This window comes from Babesia microti, chromosome III (assembly GCF_000691945.2).
Source record: "Babesia microti strain RI chromosome III, complete genome".
NCBI classification, from domain to species: domain Eukaryota; phylum Apicomplexa; class Aconoidasida; order Piroplasmida; family Babesiidae; genus Babesia; species Babesia microti.
Window position 1 is genome coordinate 818,391 of NC_027207.2, and position 15,646 is coordinate 834,036.

Below are 15,646 nucleotides of genomic sequence, written 5' to 3' on the forward strand. Positions count from 1 at the left end.
ATAAAATTTTGCTAAGAAGTATAATTCATATGTACAGTGATCAATTGTATAGGGTTGTGCTACGGTGTCTTTATGTCCCGAGTTAGTGTAGACATCAGGGCGGCTCAAAATGCCACCGAACAATATTTGTTGTCACACGAAAACCAAATAAAATCTGTATCTAGAAGGCTTTGCAATGCTGTGAACAATTCACTAATATTCACATCTGAAGTCACGGGATCTTTGGATAATATAAGTTGGAATAGGCAGGATTGTGCAATAGACGCGATAAATGGCGCAACAAATGATTCAAATTTGGGTGAATTTACCGATATAATTTTATATTCATGGTACGAGGCACACACACTAGTGCCAAAGAAAATCACGGCATCACATGGCTCCGAAAATATGGAATCTGAGACTGACCCCGATATTAGGGTATCAATAACTGATGGACAGCAAAATCCTTCCAATAATGACAAGAATTGTGCTAATCACTTGGCAAATATTGCAAATAACTGTACTAGAAATACTGACTTAAAACATCACCAAAAATGTGTAGAGTGTGCCGCTCCTAGTGTTTACGTGGAAAAATGTTGGTTCACAAAACTTCCTCCTCTTGGCCTTCCAAATCAAAGACATATAGATTTAGACAAGCGTTATTATTACAACAAAAATGGCTCTGATATGCATGATGCAAACAATAACGACAATATCACTTATAAGCGATATGATTTTCATACTCACAAATGGCTAGATGAATTGCGTGATCACACTAACATTGACAATGATAATATGAAAAATTATGAAAGTAATGAATTGTCTGTGATTCCCACGCTTAAATGCGTTGTTGGATGTAAATCATTCAGTGCCTATGAAGAGAATGTCAAATTCGGTGGTTGGCCCATCCCTAGTGATGACATGGAATTGGGCGTCTGGGTTTACACAAGTCCATTTCTAGAACACTGTTCCATTGATATACCCACACAATACGTGTGTCAAGTGCAACATATGCACAAAAGGATGTTTAAGGATGTTGAAACTAATCGCATTACCATGTGGTGTAAGAGATACAATTATAATTCTCCAGACTTTATCAACAGCGATAGTGAGGATGATAATAATTATTATGATGAGCGTAAGTCACAGCCACATCCAGGTGAATATAGGGAACGTTCAAGTTTTTCCAATCCTTTCGCTGATATTGAAAGGAATGTTGATGATGCTAATAAACTTGAAATTACAGAACTTTATCGCAATTTGGCTATAAGTTCATCTACCTTCGTCGCCCCTTGCAACGGATATCATTTGAAGGTTTAACTTGTATGATCTAGATATACGGTGAATCTATTGAAGAACTTGAAACGACATTTTTGCGCAATAAGATGAACAATTTGTACGCCAAACACCGCAGGCACAGTAACTAAATATGCCATGTAGATTTGTTGCACAACATATGCTCTAGGATTAGGAATATAACTCCTAAAAATGGGTTTCTATCGCCTTTCCCTGTAAATAAAGTGCTTAGACTAGCAAAATCTGGTGTGCATGGGTAAGTAGCTATACACAATTCAGTTTTGGATTGTTTGCAGGGGAGGACATAAAGAAAGGCGAATTTATAATCGAATATGCCGGGGTGCTAGTGACAGATGCCATGACGGATGTGAGGGAGGATGCCTATGAAAAATGCATGGGTTCCAGCACTTATCTATTTCGTGCGGATGATAACCGAGTTATTGATGCCACCAAAACTGGTAATTTGGCAAGATTTGTGAATCACTCCTGCGATCCAAACGCTTACACCAATACAGTACACGTATGCACAATAATTTACACAGGATGAATATAATGGACCACATGTTGGCATCTATGCCAGTAGGGATATTGCTCCTGGGCAAGAGATCTTTTACAATTACAGGTCGACATTTAGTTTATTTTATTATATTATATTAAAAATATGAAGCTTCATACATTTTATTGCACTGAATCGCCTACTATTTATACTATGTAACTAGCATTTACAATTTTAACCCACGTTTTATTGATTTATTTAAACTCCTATGATGACGTTTACATGATTTTACGTAAATTTTCACCAAGTTCCGATGAATTTTGCATAAAAATTGCAATTTTAAATATATATAAATAACTAATAAATTCATTTTGTTGACGTATGAATATTACTGATATAGACTATCTGAATCTGTGTATAACAAGGAATATTGTTATTGCGGATCGTCCAACTGTTCCGGTAGAATGTGACAATTCCAGCTTTGGAACCATACATTGCTAGTATTTTATATGAATTATAATGATTTTCAATTTTGCGTGACCTTATATTAAGTTGTATACATAGTATAGTACATTGTATATTATAGTATGTGTACCCCATTCTTAGTGTTATATACACCTAAGTATTCAGGTACAAAATTCATTGTGACATTTGTTACTTTTAACCTATCCAGTAATAAAGTGATAATATAATTGTTTTATTGTGATGGGCCGAAACACCCGTATGCAACAATGGCTAAACTATCGCGTCAGAGTCATCATCAAGGACAACCGTCGATTTATAGGCGTCTTTATTGCGTTTGACAGGCATATGAACTTAGTACTAGCTGATTGTGAAGAGTATAGGATGATAAAGAAACAACCTTCTGACAAAGAACCCGTGGAAATCAAGCGTACTTTGGGTTTTGTATTACTAAGGGGCGAGAATGTAGTTTCATTTACCGCTGAATCCGCCCCCGCATCTACAGCTCCAACGGGACAAACTGGACCAGGGAAGGCTGTGGTTGCCGGCCGAGGTATGCCTTATGTCATGCCAGTTAATCCCATGGCCGGGGCCATGGGATTAACTGCTCCCCTCCGCGGTATGGTAGGACCTGGTCCCATACAAATGACACCCAGATAACTGTTTTAACAAGATTTATTTTTTTAATTGGAAATTAAAAGTTGTTTAATCATAGATATACCTCAATGTTATTTAATTAGTGAACTATTTGTTTGTTCGATCAGAAATTTATTCATAAGATATCATGAATAATATACACTTGTAGAATCATAGAGTTATTAAAATTGCATTATTTACTATATATTGCATGATTTTAAAGTAATAAATTGTATATTTTGATAATCAAATATCAATAAATACCTATTTATTACAATGAATTCTAGGTAGTATCAGATTTGCATTTTATGTCAGTAATGTTTATAAGGCAATATAAATGTTGGTTTTGGACAAAAATTACGTAGAGTATTGGAAGTATAAATTTTTATTCTAAAGAATTGCCGTGAGTAAAAACATTCTAATTTTGTAAAGCATTAAAACATTCATAGACTTACATTAGTATGAATTTATGAATTTATGAATTTATGAATATATCAATATATCAATATATCAATATATCAATATATTGATATATTTATTACCAAAAAATTATCTTAAGATTAAAAATTGAACTATAGGTAAATATTATATTAAAAATATTATGCAGAGAGTGGTGGGATTTTTCTGATCAACAAATTTTTTTTATATATTCTATATAACTTACTAAATACGTGAGAATTGAATATATGTTTATGTTTTTAATTGCACATTGAAATTAGACGTCATTAATTTAATGGTATAACAATGGTTTTTGGTAGATGTTAGTATGGATATAATATAATGGTGTGTAATAAATTTCATTGAAATAAAGATATTTAACCTTATCATTGGCTAATCTTAAAATAAAGGCTGTCTAGTATTGTCATTAGAAAAACATTTAGATTTCAATGCGGAATGTACTTGCGGAATAAAAATTTTATAAAACAATTGATAGTAGATGTAGAATTAATTGTTGCTTACTGTGGTATAATAAAATTAAGGTCATTAAACAATCGATGGATCAATATTAAATATATATATGATATACAAAAATAAGAGATTAATATTAGCTATGAAACACTAAAATAGTTTAAGAAGAGATTGAATTAAATTTGAATTTAATTAATCATAATTATCCAAACAATTAATTATATATTTAGTTCTGGCACATAAAATGTTAAAGCTAAAGATGAATTTGAATATGGTTGTGTAATATATATTATTTGCACATAAAAATATACCAACGGAACATAAATATAATATTAAAATTAGTCGCCTCGAATTAATCTAAGATTATAATAAATAATTTTGATTCATCTTATTATGAAATAACAAACGATAACATGCGTATCAAGGAGACCAATTGTATGTTCGTTGAAGTATATTTTGCAGCAAATAAGGTTTAAATATATAATTCAACAACTAACAATATGGAGAGTTGAAATGTCATTTAAAAATGAAAATAATAATAATTTATAGCCAATTTTTATATATGTAAGTAATGCTGTGAGAATTGATTTGGGTAATTTTGTTCAAATACCTAATCACCTAACTGGATAAATCCTAATTAAAATTGAATGATTAAAAATCGATTGTAACTTAATCGTCATCAAAATTTATATCAGTTATACTAATAGACATATGAGATGATTGATACTGTGATTATAAGATACTGTGCCTACTAAACACATCAACTGACAACAATACATATAGTTAGACTAATGAAGGTATTAATTTGATAATCATATACATTAAGTCTATTAATATATTTATATCCATATAACTCGAAACTCATACTTATTTAAATTCTATGTAACGAGGCATATTCATCATACTGTTGAACTAACAATTATCACATAAATAAAATACATAGTAATAAATGATGCGGTTAGAAACAATATCTAACATTTATAATTATAGTATCTTTAATTGTTATAGAATAATCAAGTTCTTTAATGTATAGTATGCATTGTTATAATATACAATATTATCATAACCTCCACGACGTCGCCAGATGTATACATATCAATGCTAAATTATATATTATTGCACTTATGCATTTTGTATATATAATATATAACCATTCGTATCATATAAAAGTATATGGCATATTAACTAATTCATATACATATATATAACATATATTTACAACACTGTATTATAATACAAACACATCAATCACATCTCAAGTTGACATACATTGTTCCTTTGTCACATACACTATCTTACACACATTAATATTGTATTCATAATACTAATCTTAATAGGTATATGTTTTGATTATACTATATATATCAAGTTAATTGTTCTGATATATAATACAAATATAGTATCATAATTGCGTTACAATTGTTGTAATTATATATTCAATGGTATTGTGAGTATAAATTACATGAAATAATCACTCAACACTATGTTTGTGCGTCATATATTATGTATTGTTTAATATTATATCAAGTGAACTTTCATAAATTAGAATTATCGAAATTGATAGAATCACATATAATATTATACCACAATCAATTAATTTGTACACCAATGTCATTATTAATAATATTTATATGTAAATATTAAAATCTGGACCAAATGCGATTATTAAACAACTATTACGCACATAAATCTAAGTCAATGCTATATAATATTAATAACAATATGTAACGGTAATAATGAATAAATCATACTCTATTCGTTGATATACTATTATGATACAACATAACTATAATAGATAACTTAATGAAGTATTATATCTTGTTATTTTATGTATTTTTTACAACATTGCAATTCATCTACTCTAAATCTATAGATAAAGTAAATTACGTTTATAATAGGTAGAGTATTAAACAAATATATTCCTCACGCATAAATAAAAAAGCGATATTTACCAATTTACTAGTATATTGGTCTACAATCATAGTAACACAGTTATTGATTGGTTAAATATAGTATAGCGTGTAGTCTTACATCTAGGGTAGTATATAACAGGCAACTATTATAGTTGGTGTCAATTTGTGACATAGAAATTTATTATATATTCATGAGTACATATAGATGACTTGAGTACAAATGTATTTATGGGTATAATTTCAGTCTTCAATATTCTTAAACAGAATTTATATTAATAAAAACATATATAATTAATTTGCACAATGGATTTAAAATGATGATAATAGATTAATTTATTACAGTAAATAATTAAAAAATATACAATATTAAATAAAATATAATAATTAAACAAACTTAAATAGTATTTCAAACAATTAATTTAATATTATTTAATTTCAAATTAATTAATTATATTATAATTAATATATATTACAGTAAATAATTAAAAAATATACAATATTAAATAAAATATAATAATTAAAATAAACTTAGATAATATTTCAAACAATTAATTTAATATTATTTAATTTCAAATTAATTATATTATTATATATATTATTAAATATAATATATATAAAATAATATCTAATAATAATTATTATTTGTATTAAATTATTATAATTAATTAATATTTATTAATATAATTTAATATAAATAATATAATTAAATTAATAAATGAATTGATTTATATATAATAATATTATTAAATTATTTTCATTATTTATAAATAATTTTAGCAAATTAAAACAATTTACTAATTTCAATATTATATTTTAAAATTAATTTAATTATTATGAATATATATTTAAATATAATATTTATATTATATTTAAATATATAAAATTAATAATGAAAAAATAGATCAAAATAAACTATATTACAATAATAAATATTTAAAAATTAAAATTAAATTTATTTAATTATTTTGTCTATTAATTTAATAATTATTTGATTTTAATATAAATATAATATCAATTACAAAATTACATATAGATAATAATTATAATTAAATTTAAATTAATAATAATATATAATTTAATATTCAATTATATATATGTAAATAAAAACTACATTATTTTTCACAAATATTACAATTTATAATTAAATATAATAACAATTATTTATTATGATATTTATAACAAATAAAATCGTCTATATTAGTTCTAGTTTTTACTAAATTATAAATAATATCATGCTTAATTAATTTAAATAATGTAATTATATTTAATTTACATTATCTCCTTTGGAAATATATTTTTTACTATAATTATACATAAAATTACTGTTTATTTAATGATTGATATATTAAATTATTATAATAAGAAATCCTATTATTTATTGTTTTAGTTTATAACTCAATTAATCAACAAATTTGTTGAGTTTATCCAATGTATATATGTTAACAGTCTACACATTTTAAGTACTATTTTTTGAATTCGATTGTAAAGTTGTCATCGATGGACCATAGAGCGACATTTACATGTAATATTATGATAAGAAATATATGTTTATAAGGAAGTTTACACATTATAAAATGGTATATTATAATATTGTATTTGAATTTAATACTTGTTTAAATAATTTTTATTGCAATATCAATTATAATCATGTATATTATATACCATGATTCAACATATGTGACCTATTATAATATATTGTAAACTCAATGATAAAATACTGTGTTGGCTATGATGTATTAGTTCATTATAAATAGGTATTTGTGACATTTAATGACCAAGTGGGTTAAATGATTATTTTATATAATATATTATATAGAGATAATGATAACCTATATGAAAAATATGCAGGTCTATTTTTTGTTTTATTGATAATATAACAAAATATCCATTAGTCAATATTAACTTCTACCAGTTATGTGATATTCGTCATTGTTATTCTTTAAAATACAACATATATCATTTTTAACTCATATAGATTTGTGTTTTAAACATAACTTATTTATTATTGGATAATTTATAATTGGAAAAACTAAAGGTTTTAAGGCGATGCTATTGTATTTTTGCACTCTAGAATTGAATTTACTTATAATATTGCAAATAACAGTTGAAACATACATGATTGTGTGTTTTCATATATATTGATTAGTAAACTACACAAAATGTTACACATATATATGTGAAATTAATAGGTTAAATGATTATATAACAGCAATATTGATCACATTCTAATATAACAATGGCACAAATTGTCCCTTAATTTATACTATACAATATTAAATACAATTTTAACGATCATTTGAACTATTATTATAAATATGCAGATACAACATTTTTTTATAATAAACGTTTACCATATATTACTCTTTAGCTACATATACATTAATATTTTGGATTATAAGCCATTGATAAATTTAATAATGATGATAAATAATAAAATTGGGTATTTGTAACTATTCAATACTATATAAGTTTACAATTTTATTATAATAAATATTATCTGTAGGAATGTTTGGGGGATATATATACACAAGATGAATTGAAAGCATATTATTCACAATGAAATATCTATAAGTTGCATTAAATAATATCATTCTAGTAGTAAGTTAAGTTTGCGATATTATATATTGACTCTATGGCAAATTGGACCATCTAACACAATAATTCACACACATATATAATTGCTATATTGAAAATTAGCGGAAGGTAATGCGAAAATAGGTCATATATCGTGACAGTTATATAATTTTTATATAAAATAACATTAAAGTAAATTAGAATAGAATATATATTACAATAAAATTGGTATATGTTGTAAAGTCCTCGTTTTCTGGTTATTATAAAAATGCAATCACTACCTATATATAATCCCTTTATTATATAAAAAGCATTTGTGTTCAATACTAAATATTCCACAAAATATAACTAAAAATAACGGTATCAACTTCACCTAAATGAAGGATTGAATTATACTTTATAAGAATTATATGGTTCGTAAAGCATAAACGATATATTGTCAGAGGGAAAATATTTATATTTTAGGTGAAATAAAGTTTAAAGATTTAATCATTGTTTGCCAAAATGATAAGATGATTCTTAATTTGTATACCATTAACATAATTTAATATGGAATATTCCCATATAAATCTACAATTTTACAATTAAAAATAGATGTTATTTAAAAATATCAATGCAGTCATCATCATCATCATCAGCGCCACCACCACTATCACTAACATTATCATTTTTTTCGTCTTCTGCAACATTCTTTTTAAACATGTTTCTCCATCCAAAATAAATTACGGTACACGTGACATCATCTGTTGATCCTTTCATTCGCACATTATCAACTATTGCTTTTGATGACTAAATGAGTAATAGTCATACTTCCTTTGGAGAACATTTTTTTTTGACCTTTTCGGCAATTATATCTACTATTTGCTAAGTTAAAATTTTGTTTACTTGGTCAGATATGAAGTCAACAACTCCGCTACTAGCCAACACCTAAATCAAGATAAAAATTACCAGAAAATCATCATTATCAAAATCTATAGATATTATTGATATGTAAGGTTCACTAGACACCAATTTTTGAGGAATTTTCATTTCATAATCACCGAAACTCCTTGAAATAGAAAGGCCTAGATGAATCGGATAATACCTTGGCTACATTGTTTATTTGAAACATTTTTTACAATATTGAGCACTCTCCACGTACCATTTACATTTTTAACAATTCCACCAGCCTTTTTTATTCGTTTATGTTCACTTTCATCGTTAGGTTTGTGATCAAAACTCAATCTCATAGGAGAACCATTTCTGATTGATATAAAAATGATACCTAGATAATATTACATGAGAATCCCCGACATTTGCAGTTACTAGTTTTAAAAGCCCTTCTTCAGTCGGACCATAAAAAAACGAAACACAAACAGATGAACCTTGATACAAACAGGAGTTACCATCTTGCTTATGATTCCTTTTAGCATAATCCAAGTAATTATTATCTGTCATTTGAAATCCCTTAATACAACCTAGTTCAAGTGCTTGAATTTCACAGGATTCCCTTCCTATTTTTCTTTTCATCTTCCTTTTGCTTAAAGTTTTAGCCTTTTCCTTCGTAAATTAAGCTAATACCACTATTATAGGGTAGAATTGACGAAATACAGTTAAAATATTGTTCTTAAGATGCTTAATTATATATTGAGCGCATCTAAATAATATTTTTTTTATTACTCTGAACCGCCGTGACCAGAAAAAATCCCAGAGTAGTAACACAACGCGCTACAATTTGTAATTATACCAATTTGCAAATTATCCCAAGTTATAAATTTGTTCCTATTTTCATTATCACCAAAATTAGTCCCCTAAATACAGTTTAAATTACATTTTCTGTAAATGTTCCCGCAATTAAATCATTTTGAAAGTTGATACCTATATCATTCTCATCTTCCTCTTGTTGTTTAGTTACAATCGTAGTACTGGTTGGAACATGAAAATAAGTAGAGTCTTTTGGATTATAAAGCCACTCCCTAGTATTATTACAAAACCAATCACCGTGGTTATGTTCCCAAGGACCATCGGGAAGCTCAGGAACATCCCCCATCCTACACTAACTAAGATTAACCAACTTTTGGCATAATTTCTGTAAATTCAACTTGCATGTTGACGAATAATTTTCAACACATCCAAATCCACAGGATGACTAAATATATAAGTGTGTCACCTTGACAACTTGAAATACTATCATTTTATCCGGATTCTCCAATGATACTTTGTAAGAATCTCCAATAAATTCGTTAAACAAACCCAAAATCAATTCTTTATCTGCTTCATTTGAGTGTGTTCTATTGTACATTAGTGCCCATGTAGATTTATAGTCACACATATTATCCTTGTTCTCCGAAGCATTTGAATAAGGGAATTCTTTAGCCACAAAACTCTTTAAAGCTGCTGTCAAAACGCTAATTTTTGCACTGCAAATTATTTGAATAGGGATGATTTTGCTTATAAATCTGATTAAAGTCCACATACCTACAGGAACATTTTGATGCGTTTTCAAAAATATTTTTAACAATAGAGTTTGGCAAATCTTCTTTATTCTTAAATTCGATAAAAGTTAAGCCCTGAATCTATATTTTCCTTACCCTTGTCAATTCAGACATAGGCACGAATCTTGGTATTTCTTCCTTAACTTTTTTAATTTCCTGTTCAAGATCTTGAGTTTTAGTTTTATCAGAATTTTGAAGAGTTAAAATATTTAGAATCTCACGAATAGCACCCTTCCTATAGCTCCCAACAGAATAGCTCACAATAACACCTTTGCTCCCTAGCGGAAGCTCTCCAGCTTTTGGTGTTAAATTATATTTTTTCTTCTTAGAAGTTGGAAATGCCATATACAAAACTTTTTTTGGCTCAGAGAATTAATCAAATAAATTCGTATTGGACTAAAAGGGGCAGGGCTCTGGTGTATCTCGATAAAAATTTTATATTAGAATTAGATAAAATAACAAAGGAGACATTAAATAAGATTATTGAATTTAATTCAAGAAATAAAAAAATAAACAAGAATTATATCGTACCTAGATCATATTTCTTAATAACCTCTTTAATACCAGAATGGTTAATGGCCTTCCCCGAACATATTGGACAAATTGCCGAGTTGACGGAAAAAATTTTCTCAAAAAAGCAGAATTTTATTAGTGAAGGGCATAAAAATGCTAAAAACATTGCGATTAATGATTTGGAATCCAGAATTGGACCTTGGATGAAGGCATGTAAGATACTATTAAGCTATGGTTTCACCAAACAATTAAATTATATTTTATGGTAACAAGATATTTATTTAGCAATTTAATGGATTCTATAAACTTGGAACGTATTAAAGCTGAAGCTTTGACATCTAGGGAATATGTTTCAACTATTAATTTATGTTCATATCTAAAACCCGATTCGGAACCTGCAAACCAACTTATGGGTTATTTGAGTAATTATAAAAATTATTTAGTATCGAAATTTAAAAAACTAGCCCCAAACATGGGGAATTTCGATATTATAACGTCCTTATCTGCTTTTTCTCGTTTTAAAATAATATGTAAAATCGGATGGGAGGATTTGCGAAATACGTTGACGCCTTTTCTCAACAATATGTCTACATTGGAGGTAATATTCATTTAATTTTAGTTAGGAGTACTTCTAGATTCTATTGGACAATTTAGAGTTCAGGACTCGCATTTTTTTGAAAAATTTAAAAATGCCATTCCAATAGATGATTTCGATGTAACAGGAATGGCGATTCTACTAAAGTCTTTAGTTCGACTAGATTCACCAAGAATTATGGACATGAAATTAGTGTATGGAATTTTAAAGAATCTCGACATATCAAAAGCATCATCCAGATATTTAACAACAATGGCTCTGTCCCTAGGAATAATATTATCTCAAACCAGAAATCTAGAACTTTTTATCTTTTTCTTATCACTTTTGGAGAGGATTGAAAATGTTAAACTGAATTATAAAGATTCAACCAAAATTTTAATTGCAATTATGTGCGTTTGGAGCCCTGTATACTATTTTCCATTAAAATCTCTTAGAAGTATAATGCACATCATAATTTCAAACTCATCAAATCAAAAAACAATTGGATTTTCTAAAAGCGAAAATATAGAAATTCAAAAAAACATTAAAAGTTTACAAGAAGCATTGAATACTACTCTTTCATTGAGACTTGCAGGGCCATATGCACTGTATGTTGTGCCCCAGTGGATATGCACTTTAGTTCATTCAAAGTAATAATTTACTATTTAATCGCATCCTTAATTTTGTATATTAGTATATATTATTCAAAACTCTCTACAGAGTATTATTCTTTATCAACTCGCCAATTGAATTCGTTGAAACGGGAAATAGACACACGTTCATGCAACAATAAGGAACCGAACATCAGGCTTTATATCGTACCAGATAGTGTAACTGAATATACGCTAGCCATAAAGATATTAAAAGAGGCATGGACTTCTATAAATTCAACGGATCTTTTGAATGATTCGATCACGACTGATTTGTCTACACTTAATGGTTCCAACGTAAAAAGTATTAATTGCGTACAGATTTCAATAGCATATTCATCAAAAAACTTGGTTCAAGACTCTAAACTTCCTGGATTGCACGGAAATTACTACATTTTCCTTCAAAAATCGAATTATTTTGATAATGAAAATGACTCTAAATTCCTATTGGAAATTTCTGATCCTGGAATCCATGTTATGCTTTATGGACTTAAAAGTGATGAAAATATGATTGCAGGAATAATTTGGAATATCGCACAAAAGTCATTTTTTGGACCGCATTCTAAATTTTCTGACGATGGATCAAAAATTTCAAATGCCATGTCTGCATTACCATTCCATAGCCAATACGATTTCAATTTTATATTGACAACGGATAATAATTTTAGGCCATCCTGGAATTTTCATTCCCAAGTTTTACCAATAATAAGACCAACCCTTGATGCATTTTCAACGATATCGCATATAAATATACAATCTCAGGTTAGTTAATGTACAATTCAGATTATAGGCTCAACTGGGATTTTGAGTTGTTCTGAAAAATCACAAGATTATACCATTATAAACGTCAAAAATGAGTGCTTATATAGCAAACTAGATAAACTTTTGCCTAGAGGAGTTATATCAAAAGCTTCACATTTTGCTCCACCTGAAATAAATTTCATTGCGTATATTAATGATTTAAATCTTGTGTTCCAGGATGGAAATAAGTTTGATAATGCTATTTCAATTAGAAATTGGGGGTTTATATCAACATTAATGGTCCATGAACCAAACAAATTTTATAAACTTTCTGATTTGGAAGTTAAACATTTGTCTGGACAATGGTTTACTCACCTTAGGATATCATTTGGATTACCATTACACCTTTTAGAATATGCATCTATAACTAAAATAGATAACCCTAATATTATTTATTTGAAAAAACTTCAAAATTTAACCTTCCTAGTCAAGGCATTCGAGTTTGAAGCATGGGATACATTTACCAATTTCGAATATAATTCACTAGCAGCAAAAGCGTTGGATGAATATATTAATTCTACGACCTCCAATCTCTCATACCTTGTGTCGATATCCAAACTTCACTTTAGAATGCAAGTTCCCCAACGTATTAGAATGGGATTTAAGGTAAAAACCCTTTTAATTTAGGAATGCATATCACTTTTGAGGTGTTCCATATCAACCCTTAATGGCGAAACATGTGGAGATTTGACTGATTATAGAAATTTACTACTACGACTTAGATTTATAAGCAAAGATGTAGACCATGAACCCCTAATTAATGTGTCATTGGGGCTAGCCCGCCAAGCATATGAGGTGTCTAAGAACCTATTGTCGGACGATTCTATGGGTCTAATAAACTACACTTATTCTCAAAGTACTTTAATATTTTTAATGTTTGGAGTGTTTCCTTTTTTATCTACACAAATAGCAACCATAATAAAATTAATCAAAAAGAAGATAAAAAATTGATGTGCAAGCATCACAAATATCATTCCAAATCTTAGCCGCACACAAAGATTCTCAAATTATCATTGCTAATTTATGATTGCATCATTGATAAATTGTATTAAATGCAATAATTAGCTCTAAAACTATCCGCATTACTTCCATAGTCTGCGGAGACTTTCATTTTCATTATCTTTCTTCATAATTTTAGTTACAGCCATTGCAAAATCTTGTTCAGTAACGTGAACGCGAGCTTCACGCAAAGCAAACATACCAGCTTCAGTGCAGACAGCTTTAACTTCGGCTCCGGAAGCAGATTTCATTTCTGCAGCAATCTTTTCAAATTGTATCCCACGAACCAAATTCATTTTTCTAGAATGTATAGCAAGTATTTGTGCTCTTGCTGCTGTGTTTGGGTTTGGAAATTCTATTTTCCTATCAATTCTACCAGGACGAAGCAATGCATCATCCAAAATATCTATCCTATTAGTACACATAATAACCTTAATGTTTTGCGATGATTCAAACCCATCAAGTTGATTTAAAAGTTCTAACATAGTCCTTTGAACTTCCGAATCACCTTGCTCACCTTCAACCCTTTGCCCCCCAATTGAATCAATTTCATCCATAAAAATAATGGAAGGGGAGTGCGCTCTGGCCATAACAAATAATTCTCTAACAATTCTTGAACCTTCGCCAATATACTTCTGTACCAATTCAGATCCACTAACACGTATAAAAGTACAATCAGTTTCATGAGCAACTGCTCTTGCTAGAAGTGTCTTTCCTAAATAAATAAAAATAGTACCTGTCCCAGGGGGCCCATATAGCAACACGCCCTTTGGTTGGGCAATTCCCAATGATTCAAATATTTCTGGATGTTTAATAGGGAGTTCAATAACTTCTTTAACTTGTTTAATCTGTTCATCCAAACCACCAATCATTTCATAAGTAGCATCTGGCACTTTTTCAACTTTCATTAATGCTACAAGAGGATCAACTTTACTGGGTAAAATCTTGTGTAATTTGTATGAATCAGATAGCAATGCAACGCGTGTATTAGCTACACATTTGGAAATGTCAATATCAGATGAAATATCAACTACATATTTCCCTTCAAGACTTATTTTAACCAATACTTTATTTTGTCCCATGGGTTTAATCACTTCGGCAACATAACTTCCAGGTTCAAGAAGAGCCTGCAGCTCTTCCCTCAAATCACGAACTTTATTATTAAGTTCATTCCTCCTAGCCTCCAATCTCTTATTATTTTGCAGACGTTGAGCCAGCAGAGATTCATAAGTAGAGATTTTATCGCGATAATATGCATCAACACATGCACTTGTTTCCATCCCCAGAATATCAACTGACCTACAAGACACATATATTTAAACACAATCAATTCACAGGCAGTTTTATTTAAACATCATACATCATCTTTA

The 15,646-nt window shown here is 28.5% G+C and overlaps 6 protein-coding genes across 6 annotated transcripts; 4 read left to right on the top strand and 2 right to left on the bottom strand.

The window, feature by feature from the left end:
• Window positions 1–72: 72 nt before the first annotated feature.
• On the top strand, window positions 73–2,241 carry BMR1_03g02355 (SET domain; the record flags this gene model as incomplete). The annotated part of the gene is made up of 7 exons (XM_021482042.1): window positions 73–1,117; window positions 1,139–1,293; window positions 1,314–1,398; window positions 1,420–1,531; window positions 1,555–1,795; window positions 1,818–1,897; window positions 2,172–2,241. The coding sequence occupies 7 exons, from the start codon at window positions 73–75 to the stop codon at window positions 2,239–2,241; spliced, it is 1,788 nt and encodes a 595-aa protein (XP_021338606.1).
• BMR1_03g02360 (Small nuclear ribonucleoprotein-associated protein B) lies at window positions 2,477–2,893 on the top strand (the record flags this gene model as incomplete). The annotated part of the gene is made up of 1 exon (XM_012793629.1): window positions 2,477–2,893. The coding sequence occupies one exon, from the start codon at window positions 2,477–2,479 to the stop codon at window positions 2,891–2,893; it is 417 nt and encodes a 138-aa protein (XP_012649083.1).
• Window positions 2,894–8,862: 5,969 nt separating this feature from the next.
• On the bottom strand, window positions 8,863–11,084 carry BMR1_03g02365 (small nuclearribonucleoprotein B and B'; the record flags this gene model as incomplete). Its single annotated transcript, XM_021482043.1, is given in 13 exon segments — window positions 8,863–9,054; window positions 9,076–9,129; window positions 9,151–9,192; window positions 9,214–9,329; window positions 9,350–9,507; window positions 9,530–9,804; window positions 9,826–9,901; window positions 9,925–10,055; window positions 10,076–10,295; window positions 10,320–10,393; window positions 10,415–10,703; window positions 10,723–10,814; window positions 10,836–11,084. The coding sequence occupies 13 exon segments, from the start codon at window positions 11,082–11,084 to the stop codon at window positions 8,863–8,865; spliced, it is 1,968 nt and encodes a 655-aa protein (XP_021338607.1).
• Window positions 11,078–12,480, top strand: BMR1_03g02366 (hypothetical protein; the record flags this gene model as incomplete). The annotated part of the gene is made up of 4 exons (XM_021482044.1): window positions 11,078–11,517; window positions 11,538–11,674; window positions 11,696–11,850; window positions 11,872–12,480. The coding sequence occupies 4 exons, from the start codon at window positions 11,078–11,080 to the stop codon at window positions 12,478–12,480; spliced, it is 1,341 nt and encodes a 446-aa protein (XP_021338608.1).
• On the top strand, window positions 12,456–14,228 carry BMR1_03g02367 (conserved Plasmodium protein, unknown function; the record flags this gene model as incomplete). The annotated part of the gene is made up of 3 exons (XM_021482045.1): window positions 12,456–13,238; window positions 13,260–13,883; window positions 13,905–14,228. The coding sequence occupies 3 exons, from the start codon at window positions 12,456–12,458 to the stop codon at window positions 14,226–14,228; spliced, it is 1,731 nt and encodes a 576-aa protein (XP_021338609.1).
• On the bottom strand, window positions 14,360–15,556 carry BMR1_03g02375 (26S proteasome regulatory subunit T6; the record flags this gene model as incomplete). The annotated part of the gene is made up of 2 exons (XM_021482046.1): window positions 14,360–14,991; window positions 15,013–15,556. The coding sequence occupies 2 exons, from the start codon at window positions 15,554–15,556 to the stop codon at window positions 14,360–14,362; spliced, it is 1,176 nt and encodes a 391-aa protein (XP_021338610.1).
• Window positions 15,557–15,646: the final 90 nt, after the last annotated feature.